The sequence below is a fragment of the Apteryx rowi genome, unplaced genomic scaffold (genome assembly GCF_003343035.1).
Source record: "Apteryx rowi isolate R43461 unplaced genomic scaffold, aptRow1 scaffold_20, whole genome shotgun sequence".
Taxonomy (NCBI): domain Eukaryota; kingdom Metazoa; phylum Chordata; class Aves; order Apterygiformes; family Apterygidae; genus Apteryx; species Apteryx rowi.
In genome coordinates this window covers 4,942,394-4,963,524 of record NW_020448308.1, presented here as the reverse complement: position 1 = coordinate 4,963,524, position 21,131 = coordinate 4,942,394, and the positions used below count along the sequence as shown (strand labels likewise).

General features: G+C 43.2%; 1 protein-coding gene across 4 annotated transcripts in view; it reads left to right on the top strand.

Moving 5' to 3' along the window:
- TYW1 (tRNA-yW synthesizing protein 1 homolog) overlaps nt 1–21,131 on the top strand; it is a 115,516-nt gene that overhangs the window by 74,644 nt on the left and 19,741 nt on the right. For 3 of the 4 annotated variants that reach the window (XR_003253151.1, XM_026063662.1, XM_026063661.1), the window contains exon 14: nt 8,436–8,546. Coding sequence is in view for 2 of the 4 variants with exons in the window: in XM_026063662.1 (XP_025919447.1) it covers nt 8,436–8,546 (111 nt within the window). In the remaining 2 variants the exon portion in view is untranslated. Of the gene's footprint in view, nt 1–8,435; nt 8,547–9,646; nt 9,793–21,131 lie in introns of all 4 variants that reach the window. The other variant, XR_003253152.1, reaches the window with a different exon arrangement.

Below are 21,131 nucleotides of genomic sequence, written 5' to 3'. Positions count from 1 at the left end.
TATAATAATGTGCATTTAATGGACTAACATACAATCCCAAAGAAACCACACTTGCTATGTTTTAGAGAAGCCTGTTGTGATAACCTGAGCCAAGATCTGGGGAGGCAGGAGTTTTCTTACAAAATTGTTTGATTTCTAACTGTGTGCTCAGTTTCCTTTGCAGGCAGAGGCCTCCTGTTAGCTAACTTTTATAACTGAGGTTGTGGGATGAGAATTAGGGAGAAATTCTTCAAAATTGGACAGGATCACAGAAGGACACCGTCATCCCTTTGACTTTGCTCCTGAGTGCTGTGCCGTAGCTTGAATGCACATCTCTGAACGTGAAGAAGTTGCAGTATCTGATGCTAACTGTCTTTAACCAGCAGCACAGGCTCTTCCTGGTGCTCCTTGTTATTTTGGCAGCTCTTAGAGATGTTCTTTTTACTTCCAACATGTGTTAGGACTGAGCCTGTGTTGCTTTCTGCTATATTGGCACGGGCTTTCCCATACAGAAATTCCTTTCACTCTTCTCATCGTAGCATCATCTCCAGGGTCAACTGATTTGAGGGCAAGAGTAGAAGCATTGCTGACCACTGAATGTCAGGGCACTGAGAGAAGATTTTCTGGCAAAGAAAGGGTGGTCCTGCCACTATGCTGCTTTCTGGAGCACAGAGCACACGTGGGTACCAGAAGAACCCAACAATGATGTTACTTAGTTCCTCAGAGGTTGCAGAATTTTTCAGCAGTGTCAGACTCCTCTCCCCTTAGTGCTCCAGGGTATGCAAATATGCTGTGACCTGCAGCAACATGACAGTTTTGTGCTGTGCTTTGTAGCGACAGAAAGCGAGATCACTTCTCCCCTACCCTTCAGTTGCAAGTCAGAGCAGAAGTGTCAAGAAGTATAATGGGATGTTCTGCTAGGGTCCCACAGAGAGATTGGCTCCTCTGTTTTTTTTGTCTGGAGTGCAGCCAAAGTGGTGCTGGCCGGAAAAATTCATTAGGCTTTTGAGTGTTCATAACTGAAAAAATAATAATCCTTTAACAGTCAGTTATTCTGTTTCTGAGATCATCTCTTTGTAGAGCACGTTCTTCAGCCACAATCTTGATCAGTAAAAGGCTGCAAATTGCTGATGAGTGCTCTCATTTTGTCCAGGCTAGATTAGTGTAATCACTTGGTGCTCAGAATACCAGGTTGCATTATACTGAAAATGCATCCCATTTTGAGTGTGGCTTATGTCATAGGTCTGTAGACTTTGTAGCATATAACCGCTCTGATGAACTCTGTGCTTTTTTTTGTATTACTTTAAAAGTTATTCTGACTTCCCCAGCCTTGAATAGATTTGCTTTAGTGTACTTGACTGCTCATTTCTGCGCTCTCCCAGTTCTTCATTAAGGCCTGAATTGCTGGTTATCTAATCTCCCTTGATTATAACCTGGTGGGAGGAAGGGCTCCCCCTCCCACTCCCACTGTAATTAGGCTCTTTGGCTGCAGAATGCACTTTCTCTCGCCATCCTGAATTCTTGGTTTGTGTGGATATTAGCCTGATCCAAGGGAACGTTCTTTAAAAGGTGCTGCTTTTAGTCATGCATCGTGGAGGTTTGCATAGAGGTGATCTGCATGCTGCCCTTGATTCTCCTGCTAAAGGGACTTCAGAAAAATCTGTTATTGTATTGCTGTAGCAAATAGCGGGGTCCTAAACATGCAATCCCAGAACAGTTGAGTTTGGAAGGACCTCTGGAGATCATCTTGTCCAATCCTCCTGGTCAAAGCAGGGTCAACTAGAACAGGTTGCTCAGTGCCATGTCCAGCTGGGTTTTGAATGTCTGCAAGGATGGAGACTCCGCAGCCTCTCTGGGCAACCTGTTCCAGTGCTCATTAACCGTCATAGTAGAGAAGGGGGATTTTTTCTTGTATCTGTTGTGTTTTTTCCTTATGTTTAAATGTAATTTCCTGTATCTCAGATTGTGCCCAGGGCCTCTTGTCCTGTCACTGGGCACCACTGAAAGAAGAGTCTGGCTCGATCTGCTTTATTCTCTCTCATCAGGTATTTATACACGAGTAGGATCCCCCTGAGCCTTCTCTTCTCCAGGCTGAATAGTCCCAGCTCTCTCGGCCTCTCCGCATATGAGATGCTCCAGTCCCTACATCATCTTTGTGGCCCTTCACTGGACTTGCTGCAGTGCACCTACGTCTCTCTTGTACTGGGGAGCCCAGCACTGGAGACAGCATTCCAGACGTGGCCTCACCAGGGCTGAGTAGAGGAGAAGGATCACCTCCCTTTACCTGCTGGCAACGCTCGTCCTAATGCAGCCCAGGATGCTGTCGGCGTTCTTTGCTGCAAGGTCATCTTCTCTTGCTTGCTTTTGCATCTCTTGTTTTCTTTTGTCACCTGATGGGTGGCATGTATGGTCCTCCCAGAAATCTATCTGCAACATGAGCTCTGTCTCTGTAGGCGATCCTCAGTTAGAAGATGGGCAGGTTGCTTCAGACACTGACAAACCATTGCAGGGGTTCCACCGGCAACGTCGGTTGGTGCTCCTCTGTGTACTGCTGGTTCCTGGAAGACCGATCGCTTGCATAAAGAGTTTTTAGATGTAAAATGTGTTTAGTTCCACACCTTCAACTTTCATCCATTTGAAGGATTTGTTATAATATTAACTTCTTTTACACTAATGTTATTCTGATGACTGTCTGAATTGAAATAATGGTTGCTTTCCCTGGAAACGTGGGGTGTAGAGCATTACTGTTGGGTTTTTATATCCTGATGTTTTGGATCATTAAATTCTCAGGGTTTAAGCTCTTATCTCTTGTTTTTTCAGTGCTTATAACAGGATCTCCTGGGGCCCTATTGTACAACCAAATACAAATAATACATTAATAAACAGGATTGTGTATTTGTACTGCCAGCAGTCTGTAAGGATTACTTGTATATAACACTTTGCAGTATTAGGCCTTGAGTCATTTTGATCTGTCATTTATACCACTTTTTTAAAGTGGCTTTTCTCTCTGCTCGGAAGATGCTTGAAAGATGTTGCCTTCTGGAAAGATGTTACTTCGGTTGCAGTATTAATTTCTGATTCTTGGTAACTTTTTTCTGTATACTTGTGGGCAATATTCTAGTTTTCTTTACGTGCTTCTTTCACCACCAATGATGAGTAGCTAATATTATTTTTTGTGATAGTTCAGTTGTTGAAGTGATGGATAATATATACTGACTGTAGTTATTAATTGTCAGTTAATGCTGTCCTTTCGGGGGAAAAAAACCCTCTAATAATATGCTTTAGCAGTTTTAGTTTTATGAATCACTTGAACTTTAAAGTTAGACTTCTAAAATGAACTAGGATGTAGTTTTGAGAGTATTATAACTGAGATTTAAATGGGAGGGAAACAACAGCTCTTCCATACAGACCTTTATTACTGTATGAGAAAATGCACGCTTATGTATTTTACCTAATGTGAATTAGAAAATGTGACAAAAACATATAACATTTCATCCCCTTCACAAAACTGTTCTTGCAGTGCTGGATTTACTTGGCCCTGACCAGTATTCCTACTGAGTTCAGCCTGTCAGCCTGATCTTCAAACCTTTTTTTTTTTTTTTTTTTGGTGGCATTTATGTTTAGCCTCACTGTGGAATGAGTATAAAAATTTTGCAACAAATGTGTTTGCAGGCTTCACCCTGGTTTTAAGTGGGAGAGTTAGCAAGCTGTTAGAGTTAAAAGTACAAAGTACATGGAGTGACTAAGGGAGGAAGCCCCTAAGAACCATTTTTGAGATGGGAGAGGGAAGAAGTGAGATGGTCAACCTTTAATGCTAACGTTTGCAGGCACTGAGGTGCTGAGCAGAAAGGTGTCTCGACTCATCCTGACTTGCAAGATGACAAGTGACGTGGATAGCCTCTGCCAAAGTAGGATTTTTTGCAAATTTTTGTATTTTTGCATAAGATTTTTGGTGGAACAATTCTCTCTTTGGTCGTGTCTGCCTATGTCCACATCCCTCTGCTCCTAGTTAGAAGTAGCTAACATTGACATTGCAACCTCTCTCCTTATCGGTGACAGCCACTGGGAAACAGAATAGCTAAGCTGGTTGCTGTTAATATTTTGTGCCTTTCTTTGAACTTTCCCCATCTGCTTTGGATGTGGCAGCCGCGGTTTGAGAAATGCTCCACTAAGGCATGCATAAAAATTCGACAAATGCTTGAGGCTACTGTCCTGCGCCTGGGATCCCAAGGGGTGCCGGGTTCCCTAGGGTCAGCCCCGCATTCCCAAACACCATGGGAGCCCCATCCTTGGCTTCAGCAGAGAACTGAACCACACGGGCAACAGCAAGCATGGCACCGTCCTCTTGTGCTGCCTGCTGGAGAAACAGCTCCAGGAGAGAAGTCCTGATGATGGCCATAAGTGCGGGGCTGCGTATTGGCTAATAAGAACAGAGAGTGTATTTGTTTCCTTTTTCTAACCTGGTTTGGTCGTCTTTGCAATCTTATTTCACCCATGTTTTAGTAGAACAAGCTAGGATTTTTTTTTAATGCATCATTTCCATTGCATTTTGGCGAGTAAACGTGATTTCTCTAGTAAACTTAACTCATGTAAATTATCTTATTTCCTTTGAGTACAGTGAATTATTTGTGGCCTGGAGCGGCTCACTTCTGAGCTGCTGGCAGTCCCCTCCAGTGTGGATCCCTGACGGGGCGTGAGTGCATTCTGCACATTTCTCCATCCCACTGGCAGAGAGGTGAACCAGCATGTCCCCCCCAAAATCAGTCTCACTTGCACTCCCAGAAATATCTTCCTCCCATCAGTTGACCTTAATTTTTGATGCCGACTAAGATTGCTTTTCATTTTCCATTGCTATGCGTGGGTGCTTAGGAGCCTTTCGAAAATGTTTTCTATCTCTTTTTTGTTTGTTTTGAGATCGTATCAAGGAACTCAAGTTTCCAAGAATGCTCGGTGGCGTTTTCTAAGCTTCCTTCAAGCAGTGTGGCGGTACAATAAGTGACTTGGGAGGCTCATCACACCTGGGTCCTTCAGGGTAGCAAATGCCCTCCTGAACTGCCGGCACTTCATTGACCCAAAAGGTCTGGTCATGGTTTCTAAGCAGAGGTGATATGCAAAACTATTGTTCCACTTGACAGTTTAGCTAGTTCTAAATTTATTTATTTATTTTTTTTTCATTATCCCTACAGGCACTTTCCATACATATATTGATATTTATTATCCTTAATGCCAGCACCTGAGACCAGTGTCTGCCCAGTCAGTCTCTTATTACCGTGTGTTGTGTTCAAAGTCTCCAAACAGGGAGCATCTGTTGTACGAAGATCAAGCAGATTTTGCAAGACTCTTTCTTCCCATCTCCCACAAATGGATTTCTTGTGTTTTAGTTCTCCATGTCATTAAGGTCCAGGGTCTGTCCTCGGTGAAGGGAGAGATAATCACGTACCCACCTGCTAGCACTGGCCGTTTCTGTTGGTTCTTCCTTTACCGTGTGCCATCCTGACATTGCTCTGAAGCTCGCGAGAGGCTGGCTTTGCTGGTTCATCTTTAGGTTTTGATAGCCTCTGCTGCCGGAGTTTATCCAACCAGCAGTGGAAATGTTGCTCTTGCTGGCTTTAACACGCCAGGATTTTTTTCCCAGTTGCTGTGTGCACATTGCCAAGTTACGTTTTCTGGGCACAACACAGAAATTCAGAAATCTGCTCTTAATTTTGACACGCAACTAGCCCGCTGAAAAAAATGCTCCTGGAGGCTCCATTTCATGTTGCACTGCCACTCTGCTGATTGCAAGATCTTTTTCCAAATGCAGTGGCTGGGGACTGGACATGTTGAATGTGTCTGAATCAAAGGCTTTGGTAAGGGCTGTTTTTAAACGTCATGAGTTTATTTACTGCTACCTTGAAGCTGCCTGCATTTGTTTACCACTCGGAGTTCACCTTTGGGGAGACATTTCTCGATTAATTGGGTATCTAATCACTTCGGATGATTGACAGGCATGCACATATCTGAGTTTTTTTTCTCGTTAGATATTTTCCCTCTGTTTTTTTCTTTCCCTGTTATATGGTAGATGGTACATTTATTTTTATTAGTTCCTCCATTGTTTTTTCTATTTAATAATTAACTGTTGATTTCATACCCGACTGTCTCTTGGCCTGAACTTTTCTTCTGCCAGTTCGTTGAAATCATAACAGCCTCAGTCTCTCATTCCTAAGCGTAATGTGTTTAAAAACTGAATATCAAGCAAAGACCAGCTGTTTTCATGTATGTCATATTTGGCCCTTAATAATCATTCTCTCATTAATTCTTTAATGTTAGTCATTCTACAGACACTTTTTTTTTTAAGAAGCTCCACAATTAACTTTTTTTTTTCCCCTTAACTCATAATCTTTGTAGGCATCAAATCCTCACTCATGTTTATCTCCTGGAAGATTTTGCAGGCTTACCTGATGCTTTAGGTTCTTAAGACAGCAGCTAATAGGACGCTAAGTACATTGGGAACGTTTCTACATAAATTTGTTTCAGTCTTTTCTACATATTCAAACACCCTACAGATCTGTCCCTTGCCATTTTCAGAGGTTAACTGGAGGAAGGAGGTGCACCTTTTGTTTTTATCTGTTTGTCTTCCAGCTATTTTTTCGCAAATAATCTTGAATGTCCATAGAAAACCGGTATAGAAAATAGTTTTGCTGTGAAAAATGGGAAAATATGTTGTTTTAGTAAGTGACCATTAGGTGTTGTTTTTGTTGTTTTCTCTCACAGAGCACAAAAATCCCTTAATATAGCATGTAGTTTAGAGGCACCTAAAGAATTAAAGTATGGCTAGATTTGGGATTGGTACTGGGACCCCCTTTTATCTGGGGAAGGGTAATAGGGTGAACTTTTAAACAGGTGCCGGGTTTGGTCCCTGCTTTGCCTCTAGCCAGTGGAGTGGTATCAGAGATAACGTAATCGCAGTGCGTAACAGTCTGAGCTTTAGTGATGGGAAGTTCAGTACAGTATCTGGTACCATTATTACCTTTTTTCGTGGTTTGAAAAAACGTAATGAACTGAGCAGAGCGCATGCGTACCGCAGACGGCATTAAAAGTGGTGCAGTCTTGCGCCATAGACCTGTTGCGGTTCGTAGGTAAAGGAGACTCTCTTAGTTCAAGTAAAGGCCTGAACTTTTTTGGAGCAGAAGAATTTGCTTTCGGTCCTTGCTGCTGCTGTGAAATGTTGGCCTTCGCGGCTGGCGCTAGGCTCTACGCCAAGTCTTAGGTCGCCGTGGATGTGTTACGGTACTCTTTTCGCTCGAAGTAAACTGATACTCGTGTCACATTTTACAGTCTGCTCTGTGCCCAGGAAGTAAAATGAGTTAATTCAAAAAACCATTTTGCCAGAAGATTGCTCTGTAAATAACGCTTTGCTTTGCCAGTCTCTGGAAGGTGAAGGGAGGCGGTGGGGGGAAAATGGAAACGAGCAGATGCAAGCAGCCGAGCCTGGATCTGTCCCATGGCCAAGTGTCTTACAGACTTCGAGGTGGCAGAAGTCCTTTTGTTGCCCGTAACTGCTTCAGGGAGCTGCCCCGAGAGGGGAAAAAATTGGGAATAACTCCAAAGAAAGACATTTTCAGAGTGCTGTCTGGAGCTGTACACAGAAATAAGTAAAGTCTGGGCATCCTAGGAGCTGCACCAGTGCAGTGAGAAGCTGCAGTGCTCAGCTAGCTTGTCTTCTGCAGTCGATTGGAAATAACAGGTTTGTCAAGAGATACCGGGAGGTGGAAATGCAGCCGGAGTGGTGCTGCCCTGCTGCGGACGGTTAAGCAGGAATAGGGCAGGTAATGATGGGTGGATGCTGCTCTTGTAGTCATTAACGCTACGGCTAATGCGCGTTGATTCCTAATGGCTTGCGCCACGGTCTTTATAGGCTGGCTCATAAGCGGAGCAATTCAGATGTTTCTTGGTTGTGATTTTAATTGTCACTTTTTGCTTCCACTAAAACGTTTGGCATAACTGATCACAAGAGAGCCTTCTTCCCTGCTATATTGTACCTAATGTGCTGCAAGACTTGTCAGACTGGGGTGGACAATGGTCTGTCTATTCTGGCTCATCCTGTCCAAAAATGACCAATGCCAGATGATCCATCTGGAGGAAATGAAATATCTGTATAGCAACTAATGGTGAGATTTTATGCCTGGGGAAGCAAATCAAAGCGAAATAAACTTGCTGGTTATTTTCCCATTAAGTTAAATGCTCCTATAAAAAAGCATTGATTGCTTGGGATATGGAGAGAGAAGATAAGGTCATTCTAGAGCAAAAGTTGGCTCAGCTCACGGGTTTTGCCGATAGCTTTTTGGAAAGAACAAGTGAGGTGGCGTTTGGTTTCTTGGGAATGAATTAATGAATTTTTTTGCTGTTTGAAACTGCGTATGGAAGGCCGGAGCATCATGGAATGTGTCACTAGTGCCATTTTTCCTCTCTTTCAGCAACAGCGCACCGTATATAGGCTGACACTGGTGAAAGCTTGGAACGTGGATGAACTCAAAGCTTACGCTGAACTGGTTTCCCTCGGTAAACCAGACTTCATCGAGGTCAAGGTGAGCTGCACAGAACTATATATATATTTTTTTCCAATCAGTATTTTATTTTCTTCTCTCTGTTTTCCCATACATAGTATCTTAAGGTTATATGAGCAAGCACAGTTCTTCCAAAGATTCCAGTGATGTATAAGGAACTTGTTTCTTGTTCTTAAAGTGTGGCAACCAGATTTCTGCTATCTTTTACGTGCACTTGGAATAGTCTTCATAGTTATGCAAGACAAGCTTTGTAGCAGGAGACATCAATTTCTGCCCAACAGAACCATAACCCTCTGGTCTTTTTTTGTATTTCTCATGAAAACAGAGACAGATAAATAATTTTAGACTTTCTTTTTATGTCAAAAAACATTTTAAACAAAATATTTTAGGGCAAGCTGGTAGCTTGTGGTATTATTCTTCCCATCCTGGCTTCCAATTTTGCCAGGAGAAAGAGGTGATAATGTCTGGCTTGCTCACATGGTGTTTATCAGGCTGTGCAAAACCAGAGTAAATATTACCCTCTGGGAAATGAAGCCTAACCCTGTAAAAAGAGCTACTGAGAGAAGCATGTGCGATACAGTAGGGCAGGAGGTGCTTTATCTTGGGATTAATCAATTTGGTGTATGGAGAATGTAAAAAGGACAAATTACAACATGTTCTGTAAAGAATCATTAGCAGCGTTTTGGTCCAGCAACTTCCCTGCAAACCAACCCATTTACCTCAGGTAACTATTTTTCCAGCTTTATTACTTCTAGACTTTCCTTTCTCTTTTCTTTCTTTCTCTTTCTCTCTCTCTCTGTCTCTCTCTCTTTTTTTTTTTTTTTTGTTAAACCTTTATTTATTGCTGCTTTGAAGGAAAAACCTGGAGTGTGCTGAAATTTCCTTATGAAACAAAACCCACGGGTTTTGATACTGTCAGTATTGAGTGTTCTCTTTTGCTCCGAATGTGCTCCTGAAATGGATAGCTTAATACAAAACAAGATTTTAAGTACGGTTTTGGGAAAGAACCTCAATTTTACACTGTGTTTTAGAGACATTTATATTCCTCAGGTAAAATGTAGCAGGAGGACTGCTCCTTTGGAGCCCTTTCCACCTTGCATCTCCTAACTGTCTTATTGCAGACTGGTGGTACAGGATCCTTCATTGCCGTATGCAAGAAGAAGCACGGATGAGCGTGCACGCCAGCGTGGAATATGAAGTTGTCAATATACGTGCTACTTAGACTGCTCTGTCATGCGTAGAGACTTTAACTGGTAAAATGAATCAGGTATAAGTTCATCAATACTTCTGAGCGCAGATTCCCCTGAGCACTCTCCAGAGCAAACATCTTTCCTCTGCAAGGCAGAGGGCTGCCGGTTTCCTTCGCCTGAGGAAGAATTCAGCCTCACAGTTGTGGTTTTAGGGCAATTTGGAGCTCGGCTCTCCCAATGACTTTTTCCCAAGCAAAGTTGTGGCTTGGACTGTCAAGGAACTAGATGAGGAAAAGACCTTCGAGGTGGTCTCCTGCCCACACTGTGGGCGCAAATGTTTTCTCTGCACTCGGTGTGTGCTTCAAAGTGCTTTTCAGATCTTGGTTCAGCAAGGGCTTCTTCTGAGTGAGGGATGCACAGTATTTCACCCTGCTTGCAAACATATGAATGGAGGCAGAGAGGGGCCACGTGACATTCCCGAAAACCACATAGCGCGGTAACGCAGCTGAGGGTTCAGTCTAGGAACTCTGGTTCACTCATTAACCTGCCAACACTAGGCTGCACCAGCGATTCGGTGGGGTTGCATGACAAGGAAGGCAGAAGGGCACGGGGGTTGCGTGGATTTGGGACCTGTCTTGGACTGGTGTAAGTTTGTTTGCTGTCTGTTTAAAAAAAAAGTTTGTGCTGTTTAATGTTACTTATTTAGATGTGCAAGCAGGATGCTTTGATGTAAATGTCATACATTAAGCAGTATTCCAGCAGGTACTTATTTGTGTTTTGCAGCACTTGCACAACTTTATCTTCCTGGCCTGGGTCTCATGGGATGCCAGCTCGTGTCTTTCTCCTGTGCAGTAAGGGAGAGAGAGCACCTTGCACCTCGGTTTTTTCCTCATTAAAAAGCTCAATGTTGTACCTACACCATGGCCACAAAAGCCCTCTGAAGTTGTTATGCAGAAAGTTGCTGGTCTTTAAAATCCCAAGCACAGTACTCGGGGACACAGGGGAACTCAGATTTAAGGCTTTTAGGATGGAGGCAGCATATATTTCCCTCGTCTGCTAGCTGCTGTACTTAGGCTGAAAGTAATGGGGAAAGCGTCTTATTTCCTTGCTCGGTAACAGCTCTCATTAAGAACCACAGGATGGTGTTTCACAACTTCATCACAATTTGTGTACTTCCAGGGTCCCAACGATGTTTTGTGCAGTTTGCTCTTAATTGGCAACCTGGTGGAAGGGGGGGAGATGGTTGCTCTCGCAGCTATAGGTAAGGCTGATACTAAGCCCCGCGTGACAAAAAGCAGTTGAGTACAATAAAACAGACTAATTGTTCTGCATATTCACCAGCAGAAATAACCTGTCAGCAAGCTGGCTAGACCTTGTTCTTCAGCATATGCTGAAATAGCCTCCATTTTTCCTTTTAATTGTCTGAGCTTTTAAGTAGCATTGTGCTGTCCCATTATATTTGTTTTGGAGACAGGACTTGAAGTATGATGTGCACCGTGACCAACAGCACTGCCGGCAATGCCCATGCATGGTGAGGACTGGACTCATTTTTCCGCTGTCTGAAACAAATGGTGCATCCCAAAGGTCCTGCTGGCACATGGAGGTTTGAATGGTATTCCCATTCCTTTAACATATCAGGAGACTTTCTGATGGCTTTTCTGGAGCAGAGAATTTGTTTGACACTTGATTGTGTTTAAACAGGCCCTAAATTGGTGTTAATGAGGCACGAAAGGCTTTGCTGGCAGATTTTTATATCTGATATTTTTATTTGGGGCTGAGATTTTTTATTTTTTTATTTTTAAACAAAGTTTCCTTTCATCTTTGCCTCTTTGGAGCAAGTGTAATGTACCAAAAGGTGGGCACTTAGTGCTCTGCAGAGGAAAATGCTCACACTAAATATAGTATTAGCCCAGTCAGTGGCCTTATTTGTTTCGCATAGTTTCATCTGCAGGTTTCCGCTAAAGAGCAGCATTTCTAAAGTGCGGAAGATTTGGCTCGGTAGGGAAGCACAATAGTTTTTCCCCCTTGCTTCACTGTCTATGTGTCTTTAAAATGTGAGTGGATTATATGGTTTCTTACCTCAAGAGTGGAACTAATTTTTCCCCTTTTTTTTTCTTGGCCAGAAGGAATAAGCGTCATGTTCCAAAATGGATAATAAACAGTTGTGTCGTTGCAGGGTAACGACACTCCAGCAAAATACCAACAGAGGAGGCTGACGGAGTGCCTGTGTCTTAAGGATGGCTTCCTCGCTTTGCTGTCTTCCTTTTAAATGTTGATTGACTAGTGGGCGATTTTTTTTGTTGTCGCTGTACGACCATCCCTGTTGGTGGTGTTGGCATTGTTGTTGTGCCTGCACTCAAACCCGTACCTTGGTGCCCCTGTGTGAAATAGCTAAATTAGTAGGTTACCCTCCTGTGCCTTCAGCTGTGTTCTCTGGAGACAGCTTATTTTCACATGGTCTTTTTTAATCCGGGTTTGCAAAGTTCTTGTCCAATGCCCTGCTCGCAAGATCAGCCCTCTCTTACGGCAGGATTACTGAGGCTTGCAGCCACTGCGGTGGTTGCAGAGGCATCTTGCAAACCTCTGAGCTGCTCTGTTGAGCAGACTGGATTCAAGATTGCTTCAAACAGCTTCACTGCTTGTGCGCCTAGGGGTGAAGCAAAGAGCTGTGATCTCTCTCCTTGGGATGTTTGGCTGCTCTGGAATAAAAGGGTGATTGGATCCCTCTGCATGGCAGAGAATACCGACTGCTGGAAAGAAACCACTATACGTCAGTGAAATCTGTGATCATCTTCAGGAGCCTTGAGATACAATCCCACAGGTACAGGCAGGTGGGAGCACCTCCTGGAAACCTGCTTTCCCCCCCCAGCACCCCGCAGTGCAGCCAGCAAAATGCACATAAACCCGCCCTGCTCAGCCCCCCAGAATACAATCTTGCAGTGGTATTAGTGGTGCTTGGCATAGCAGTACACAAAGTAAGGTCTTCTCACCCAAAGGAAGACAGGCGGGGTTGAGGTGTGTTCCATCTAGGACTCATTATTGCTGCACCATATTCCTGTATGTGCACTCGTTTGTGTATTACTCTGCCCTTGGCCAAAAGCTCTTGCCAGTGTATAACTATCCTTTAGTCCAGCCACAGTATTTCACTGTTGTTCACACAGCGTTTGTGACATGGGAATTTTCCCCAAAAGGCTTCGTCTTTTTCGATCAAACAGAATTTCTTGTGTTCCTCTGAGAATGAAGAATATTGAAGAACATATTTGGCATCTGAGTAGGGCTTATCTTTTTTTTTTTTTTTTTTTTTTTCCCCTTCAGAACCTCAGCATGATAGGTTATGACCTGGTCCTGCTTAAAGCGAATAAACAAACAATATTAAAAGATAGATACTTCAAAGCATCTGCTAGAAAATGAGGCTCATGTCAGCAGGATTTCCTGGTTAAATACTTGAGATAAATGACATTCATTTAAAATGAATGTAGCTAATCCCCTGTTGCTCCAGAGAGGCTCATGGGGTGGAGTGGGTAGAGATTTGGATTCTTGCAGAGCTTAATACTTGTTCTCATTTACATGAGTGTCTTACAGCAATATAACTCTGTGGGACCCTATTCTCTTATTTAAGCCAATAGAAATTAGCATTGGTTACCCTTGTGTAAAACCCAAGTAAAGGAAGGATCAGTCTTGTGGTTACTAAATACCCATCAATTTTATTTATTGCATTAATCTCAGTTTTAGTGCCATAGTGTCACTATCAGTTATACAAAATTGATTCATATATTTTATTAACATCTCAAACATGCAATTCATCTTTTAGCAGCGACCTCATTTTTATTTAAAATCATTACCCTGTTTTTGTTTAAAAAAGCCAGAGGTTTCTGTTAACACCCAGTGTTTTGCCATTTGTATTTCTTCCTAAACCAAAAGAGCTGAAGTATTTTGAAGTGAAATGTGATTGAGTCTTAAAGAATTCATTCAAAAATATGAAAGTGGAGTGTGCTGCAGGTTCACATTCTCTGAAACGCACTAACTTTTAATGCGAGCGCATAAAAATCCACTATAGACCTTTTATCATCGTAGATGGACGACAGAGCAGCCGGGTACGCTTGCCTGCTTTAACTGTGGCTGTGTTCATGCCTTCTCTCCATGCCATCAATAGCTTTAAGACCGCGTGCACGTAAGCATGGAGATGAAGCGCACAGCCTTGCAAACCTGGTCCTGGATTTTGGACCTACCTCTGCACTGGTAGGAATGGTCCAGTTGTTTCAGTGAGAGTGCTGCAAGTGAAATGAAGCTCCCCTGGGACAAGGCTCTGTATTTGCTAAAGTGAAGCTTTATTTTGCAGCTGTCTGAACGTCAGCGCGGCTTCCTGCCCGAGCAAAGCCTTGCTGTTTCTCTCCATCCTTTTCATCCTAGGAAATGCCAGCCCAGTTTGTCATTTGCTCAAGGGCTGTTCAGACCATGGTGCTGTTTGAAGGCAGGACTTTGGCAGAGATGACCTTTGCGACAATGTGTAGAATTACCTAAAGCTGTCATCAAATCAGGTTTTTGACTACTTGAAGCCACTTGTCCCTGATGATTGTTCTGTAGTTCTGGCTCCAGCTCAGCACCCTAGCACTGAGCGCATGGTTAATGTATAGGCTTGGTGTCAGGCAGAGCTAGGAAGGACATTTTGGAAGTACGGTTCCTGCTCTTGGTGTCTGAGGCTTTGCTATGAAATTAAAATGACCAAGTGAATGTCTGGAAGCAAGGACCAGAGGGAAGTATCTGTCCCAGTCTGTTCAGCCTTGTCATATTAAACAGTAAGATTATTTAAGTGCTTAAAATAAAGACGAAAATGAGCTATGCTTTAATGAGTTTTTAATTACATGAAGCAATTGCCATTGCCCCCACCTGTCAAAAAGCTATTCAAACTCTTGATGCCATTCCAGTCTGCATTTAGATGAAGAGAAGATGAAAGTAAAAATCACCTGTACCGGCAACTGCTATAAAATAAATCCAAGCAATGCATAATTTTCATGCCTGAAGAAACATTGTCTGCTTGCCATTTTCTCTAAACGGCGAGCTATGGGTCCAAGGGCATGACCGCCCGTTGTGTGAACAAAGCACAAGGAATTGATGGTCCAGCGTGGCCACGTAGGTAGTGCATGGGCTGCAGCAGGACTGCACAGGGCTACACGCAGGCTCCACAACCTCCCCATCTCCCCAGGCCTGCTGGAGGTCTGCATGGCAATCCATCACCCAAAGCGGTCTGGATATGCCTGGAGAGATCCTGATCCCCCTGGGCTGCAGTGTGAGGCTGCACATGGCCGCGGCTGCTTTGGGCTGGCTTCTGAGCAGCCTCTGCTGAAATCAGCTCTTCTAATTACTAACAGCTGGGTGACAAGAGACAGGGAACCAGTTGGCTCTTTCTGTTGATCCTCAGACCAAAGGGAGGGGTCAAGGTCTAGCTAAAGGTGACAGATAAATGTGCCTGAGGACTTCTACTTGACATTGGTGGGGTTTTTCATGCACTTACCTCTGAGTGCATAGTAAGTCTTGATAACAAGTTTCACTTAAAAACATAGGTGAATGATTGAATCTTGAATTTTCAAGTGAACCTGCCACATAGTTTTGTTGAAAATTCAGTCTTTAAGTCAAACCTGTGTTTTGATACGAGTGTGTTTCTGAAATTGGGGAAGAATTTTTCTAGTCCAGCTCCAGGCTTGGGTGCAAATGCAAGCCTCATGAAAATCCAGGCTAAAATACATTAGTCTCATCTATTTTCATGTTTCAGCAGAGGTTAGTATCCGAAATAAGTGGGAAGCATAAGCCGTGGAAATGGCATTGGACTTGTGAGACTTTTGGATATGACCAAGGAAGCTGTAGCACATGAAGAGTGTATAGAGACTGGTTATATGTGATGGCCCAATCCTGATGTTGCTGGGCTCAGTTAACAAAGTCTGTAATTAAAAACTGTTAGGGAAATGCTTTCTGTCCATGGCTCTGAGTGCTTTCTTGCCAAGGAAGGCATCTAGCACCATTTTTCCTGTTTTGCTGATGAGGAAACTGAAGCACTGTGGGAGTGGGTTGCAGCCAAGCAAGTCACCGTCTAGCTTGAAGTCTCCTACTTTCTGCTCCCTCTTTGCATTCTCCCTTTCCAGGGCATAAGGAGCAGGGATTTGAGTGATTTAAGAGTAGGCATTTCTCTTTTGGTATCTACGTAGTCCATTTTAAAAAGCTGGAGTGAAACTTTGTGACCAGCATCTCAGAGTTTAGCCTTTATATAAAGAGATCCTTCGACTTCAAGGAAGTCGCTGAAGGTTTATGAGCAGTTGCAGCACAGATATGGCCATGTGTGTCGTAGCTGGAGAGCTTGTGTTAAATATTGTGGTTTTGCTGTATAACTAAACATTTCCATTCCTGCCTTTCAGATCTAACACAAACAAACTGATGTCCTTTGTTAAATCAACTTGAAAATAACTGTTAAAATACAACCATTGAGCCCAAACCCATTCCAGTGAAGAGCAGACATGCATGAGAGCTTGTGTATATAATTTAGAAGATACTGATGCCCAAGTAATAAGCATTTTTATTGCAGGGAGTGTGATCTATCAACATGTCATTTGAGGCAGTTTTTGTTTTGTCTTTAGTCAAGACTGCCCCAATTTTTGCACAGTGGCTCCGTCACTCAGCAGTTATCGGAAGCACTTGGACCGCACTTTGTTCTTCTGTTATTTTGCACAGGCCTCAATTTAACAGATTTATAATTTGTGGGCTAGAAGTTAAGAAAATTCTCTTGTTCCGTAATTAAGTTGGGAAGCCTGGAGTTTATCCGAGGAAAGAAACAAAGCTCTGTCATATTTAGTTCCCTAGTAATCTTCCTTCATAACCCTGCGGATTACAGTGATTGGTGGCTGCTGAGATTTCCGGCGAGGAGCCAGATCTCAGTGGAAGAAATGTGCCGAGCAGCAGGCGTCCCGGGCTTCTCGTGCGTCTCGCTCACCCCAGTGATAATTATCTTGGCACAAGACGTTGCTTAAATACAGTTGTGAACGTTCAGCTCCGTTTCGGCAGCACGTAAATCCAAAACGTGCTCGGTGCAGTTGCTCTGGCTTCTTACCAGCATAACCAAGAATATTTGAGATGCTTTTCAAAAGGCCTCTTCGTTTCAAGGTATTTGTCAAAAGCCGCATAGCATAATTAGTATGCTAAAAACACCCATATTAAAAACTAATTAAGAGGCAGCATCATTGATGTTTCTGCTGCAGAGAAGTTAATATAGGAACTGTGGTGTACAATAGAATGGTTTCCTTTTTTAATAGTCGATGTCTTAATAACTGTCTTCATATATTACTGAAAAATATAACATGACCGCCCTAATCAACTGTTCACGTTTTATAAGTGGTATCAGCACTGTTAATTAACTCAAGTTTTAAGAAGCTGGGGAAGTTGAAAGCTGATGTGCTTTCATTCTGTGCACTGCTAAGCTGATTTTCATTGATTTGTGCATGTGAATTAATCAGCCATCCAAGTACTTAGTTATTCCATTTGCCTGTGTGCTTTTTTTTGCTTGTAAATGATATCTTTGAAGTTTATTAAAGGAGTGAGTCATGTTGTAGCTTCCTAAGAATTTTCCCCCTCTGTAGTCATACATTTTTCATGCTGCTCAAATCATAATCTGTATAATGAACGAGGGAAAATACTGCTGTATGGAGCTGTGTCTATACAGCTGAACTTTGGAGACACATATCCCATTATTTGCGTGGCTGGCTGCTCTAATATAAGCACATTTAAAATCCTTCCCAGACTTTCAGAGCTGGGCTAAAAAATTAATGTACTTCCCTGTTTAGTACTCCCCCGGCTTGTCTTCTGTTTTTCATAGCAAACCTGTTTCCACACTGGCTCTGAGTTATGGTGTGCTGCTTTAATATCCTTTGCTTGGGCAGATTAATAGAGGAGGTCCATCATAAATTAAAAAGTGAGAAAGCAATTGCTTCCAAAACTTGTATGGTTTCTAATTAGCATGATTCTGTTTTTGTAGCCCCATTTAAGACTCTGCCTGGCAGTGTGTTTCACCTTGCTCTAATTTTAAGTGTCTGCAAAGGACCTCTCTCTGTTTAATGCTGGACATGACACGTTCAACTTTAATATAGCTGAATTAGACCTTGAGAATGTAATGTTAGACAGGACCAGGTGCCATAAACATAATATGGATGCAAATACCATTTAAAAGAAATAAAGTGTTCTCTGCAGAGAAAAACATGAGAACTCAGAACATAATCATCCATAAAATGGTGTGTGCTCTGTTTTAAAGACCCATGCTTGATAGGATTTTGTGACTGGAATAAAATAGCTCAACCAAAGAGCAAAGATGATAAAACTACCAGGAGAGTTATGGGGGACTTGAGCATTTGTCGGGAAGAAGAGCCAAGTTTCTTATGTGAATTTACCCTTTTGGGTGTCCTTGGGTTTGTGACCTGTGTTGCAATATGACAGGTTAAACCAGTTCTACGAGCCTGTAATGAATTTTATCTGGAAAGAAAGAAATAAGCAAAAATATACTTCAGCAAGCTGCTGAGCTAATTTATAAGAATTTTACTAAGCTAATTAAAGATGGGAGAGGCAGTAGTGAAACTGAGGTCACAGCTAAGACTAAATCAGTAACTTGGGAGGTTGAAGTGATCAAATCTCCAAATTAATAGAACAAATGATCCCAAAATTATGAGATTAGAAGGAATTGCTTTGTCCTAGTCCAATTTTTGGAGAGTTTGTGGAGCTGGGTTCATTGAGTAGCAGCCACCTCAGTGCATCGACCGAGCTGCAGTGGAGAACGGATATTGCAATTACCTGTAGGACCTGAGCTTTTGTTGCAAGTAAATCACGTAAATCCGCAGTGCTCATGTCTTGGCTTAATGTAAGGCACAATAGAAATACATGTTCCACCTCAACGCTTTCTCCTTCAGTCTATTTGGTGTAACAGATGATTGTGAAGGGAGGTGGAGTAAGAACTGCCACAAGAACCCACTATCTCTCTGCTGATTTAATGCAGAGGGACAGTTAAATTATAGATGAAAACATCTTTTGAGAAATGTCACTTCTTAATTCAGTGACTAGTTTTGAGGTTACAAATGCATGAAGCATACGGAATAAACAGGAGGAATTAGATCTGTGTGCAGTTGCAGGGCTATGATCTCATTGCGATTACAGAGACATAGTTGGATAGCTCACACGACTGGAATGCTGCAATGGATGGATACAGGATGACAGGATACTTGCTGGATATAGGCAAGCTCAGGAAGCACAGGCTAGATGAATGGATAGTGAGGTGGATTGAAAGCTGGCTGAATGGCAGAGCTCAGAGGGTTGTGATCAGTGGTGCAATGTCTTGTTGAAGGCCAGTAACTAGTGGTGGTCAACCAGGTCCAATCCTGTTCAACGTATAAATCAATGACCTAGGTGAAGGGACAGAGTGCACCCTCAGCAAGTTTGCTGATGCTACAAACCTGGGAGGAGGGGTGATACACCAGAGGGCTCTGCTGCCATTCAGAGGGACCTCGACAGGCTGGAGAGATAGGCAGAGAGAAACCTCATGAAGTTCAGCAAAGGCAAGTGCAGAGCCCTGCACCTAGGGAGGAATAACGCCATGCACCAGTACAGGCTGGGGAACGACCTGCTGGAAAGCAGCTCTGCAGAGAAGAACCTGGGAGTGCAGGTGGACAGCAAGTTGACCACTAGCCAGCAATGTGCCCTTGTGGCCAAGAAGGCCAAAGGTATTGTGGGCTGCATCAGGAAGAGCATTGCCAGCAGGTCGAGGGAGGTGATCCTCCCCCTCTCCTCAGCCCTGGTGAGGCTGCATCTGGAGTAGTGTGTCCAGTTCTGGGCTCCCCAGGACAAGAGAGACATGGAGCTCCTGGAGCAAGTGCAGCAAAGGGCTGCTAAGATGTTTAAGGGCCTGGAGCATCTCTCATATGAGGAAAGGCTGAGAGAGCTGGGCCTGTTCAGCGTGGAGAAGAGAAGGCTGAGGGGGGATCTTGCCAATGTGTTTGAATATCTGAAGGGAGGGTGTCAAGAGGATGGGGCCAGACTCTTTCTCAGTGGTGCCCGGTGACAGGACGAGAGGCAACAGGCACAAACTGAAACACATGAAGTTCTGTCTGAACATGAGGAAAAACAACTTTTCTGTGAGGGTGGCTGAGCACTGGAACAGGTTGCCCAGAGAGATTGTAGAGTCTCCATCGTTGGAGACAGTCAAAAGCCATCTGGATAGGATCCTGGGGAACCTCTTCTAGGTGACTCTGCTTGAGCAGGAGGGTTGGACTAGATGATCTCCAGAGGTCCCTTCCAACCTCAACCATTCTGTGATTCTGTGATACTTTTAGAAAACAGCCAGAAAAGCTGTTTCCCCAAAGAAATGCTCTGTTGCATCCTCATGCTAGTGATCTGCAGGGCTTTGTAGACTGGCATACAATGAGAAGTTTCTTTCCATGCTCAGCCTGAGGGATGGGCGTTGCAGTTTCAGCCCTCATGACATCAGCCTGCATGTTGGGTCCCATGGGCAATCTTTGTCTTGGGTCGGGATAGAAGTTCCAGCTCTGTGCAACCTTTACTGCTGCAAAATCGGCACAGCTGGAAGTGATAGGAGAGGCCAGGGGTCTTTGGCGGGGGAGTGAGCGAGCGATGGAGCTGGCCGCTTAGCTGACAGGTAACAGGCAGATGTGAGATCCACAATCAGTACAAATCAGTCTTACCTTTAATGTTTCCTATGTATGGTCTTGCTGTGGCAGTTACTTCAGCTTTCTCAGCATTTCACAAAGCAGCCTCGACTCTTTACTGGTTGGTAGGATTATTACAAATTCTTAAGTTGTTCTAATGTCCTTTGACCGAAATGCACAAGCTGCTTTTTAATGTGATGAAATAAATTCTATTCATAAGTAAGCAGTAAAAGTTTTCTGTAGCACCAGTGTAAGCCTGGATTTTCTTCTTTCCCCTGCGTGTGCGAGAGAGTCAGAGATGGACTTTCTTTTCAAACGGTTCCCAATATTTACTGAATTAATTTAAGCAAAAGGATGTGAGAGTAATGTGAGCTGGAGTGAGTTTTTACACAAGCATTTGTGGTTTGGGGTGTCTGCCTGTGTACTTAGTGTATAATAATCTTCAGCACTGGAAAATAATCTGTGAGTTTATTGAATGAGCAGTGGATGGTTCTGCGCATATAGTTTAAAGGTGGCCAAAGAGATTTTTCAGGTATCTAGGACTGCGTCAGTGAATACGGATTTAAAGATCAGACCTTTGAAATAAAACTGAACGATTCTGCTCCCTCCTCGCATACTCTCTTAAAATGTTGTATCTAACAACAAGGAAAGATTTAAAGCATTTCTCCACACTGATCCTGTTCTGAACAGTAACACCCAGAACAAGTGTTTGGAAGGTTTTTTGGGGG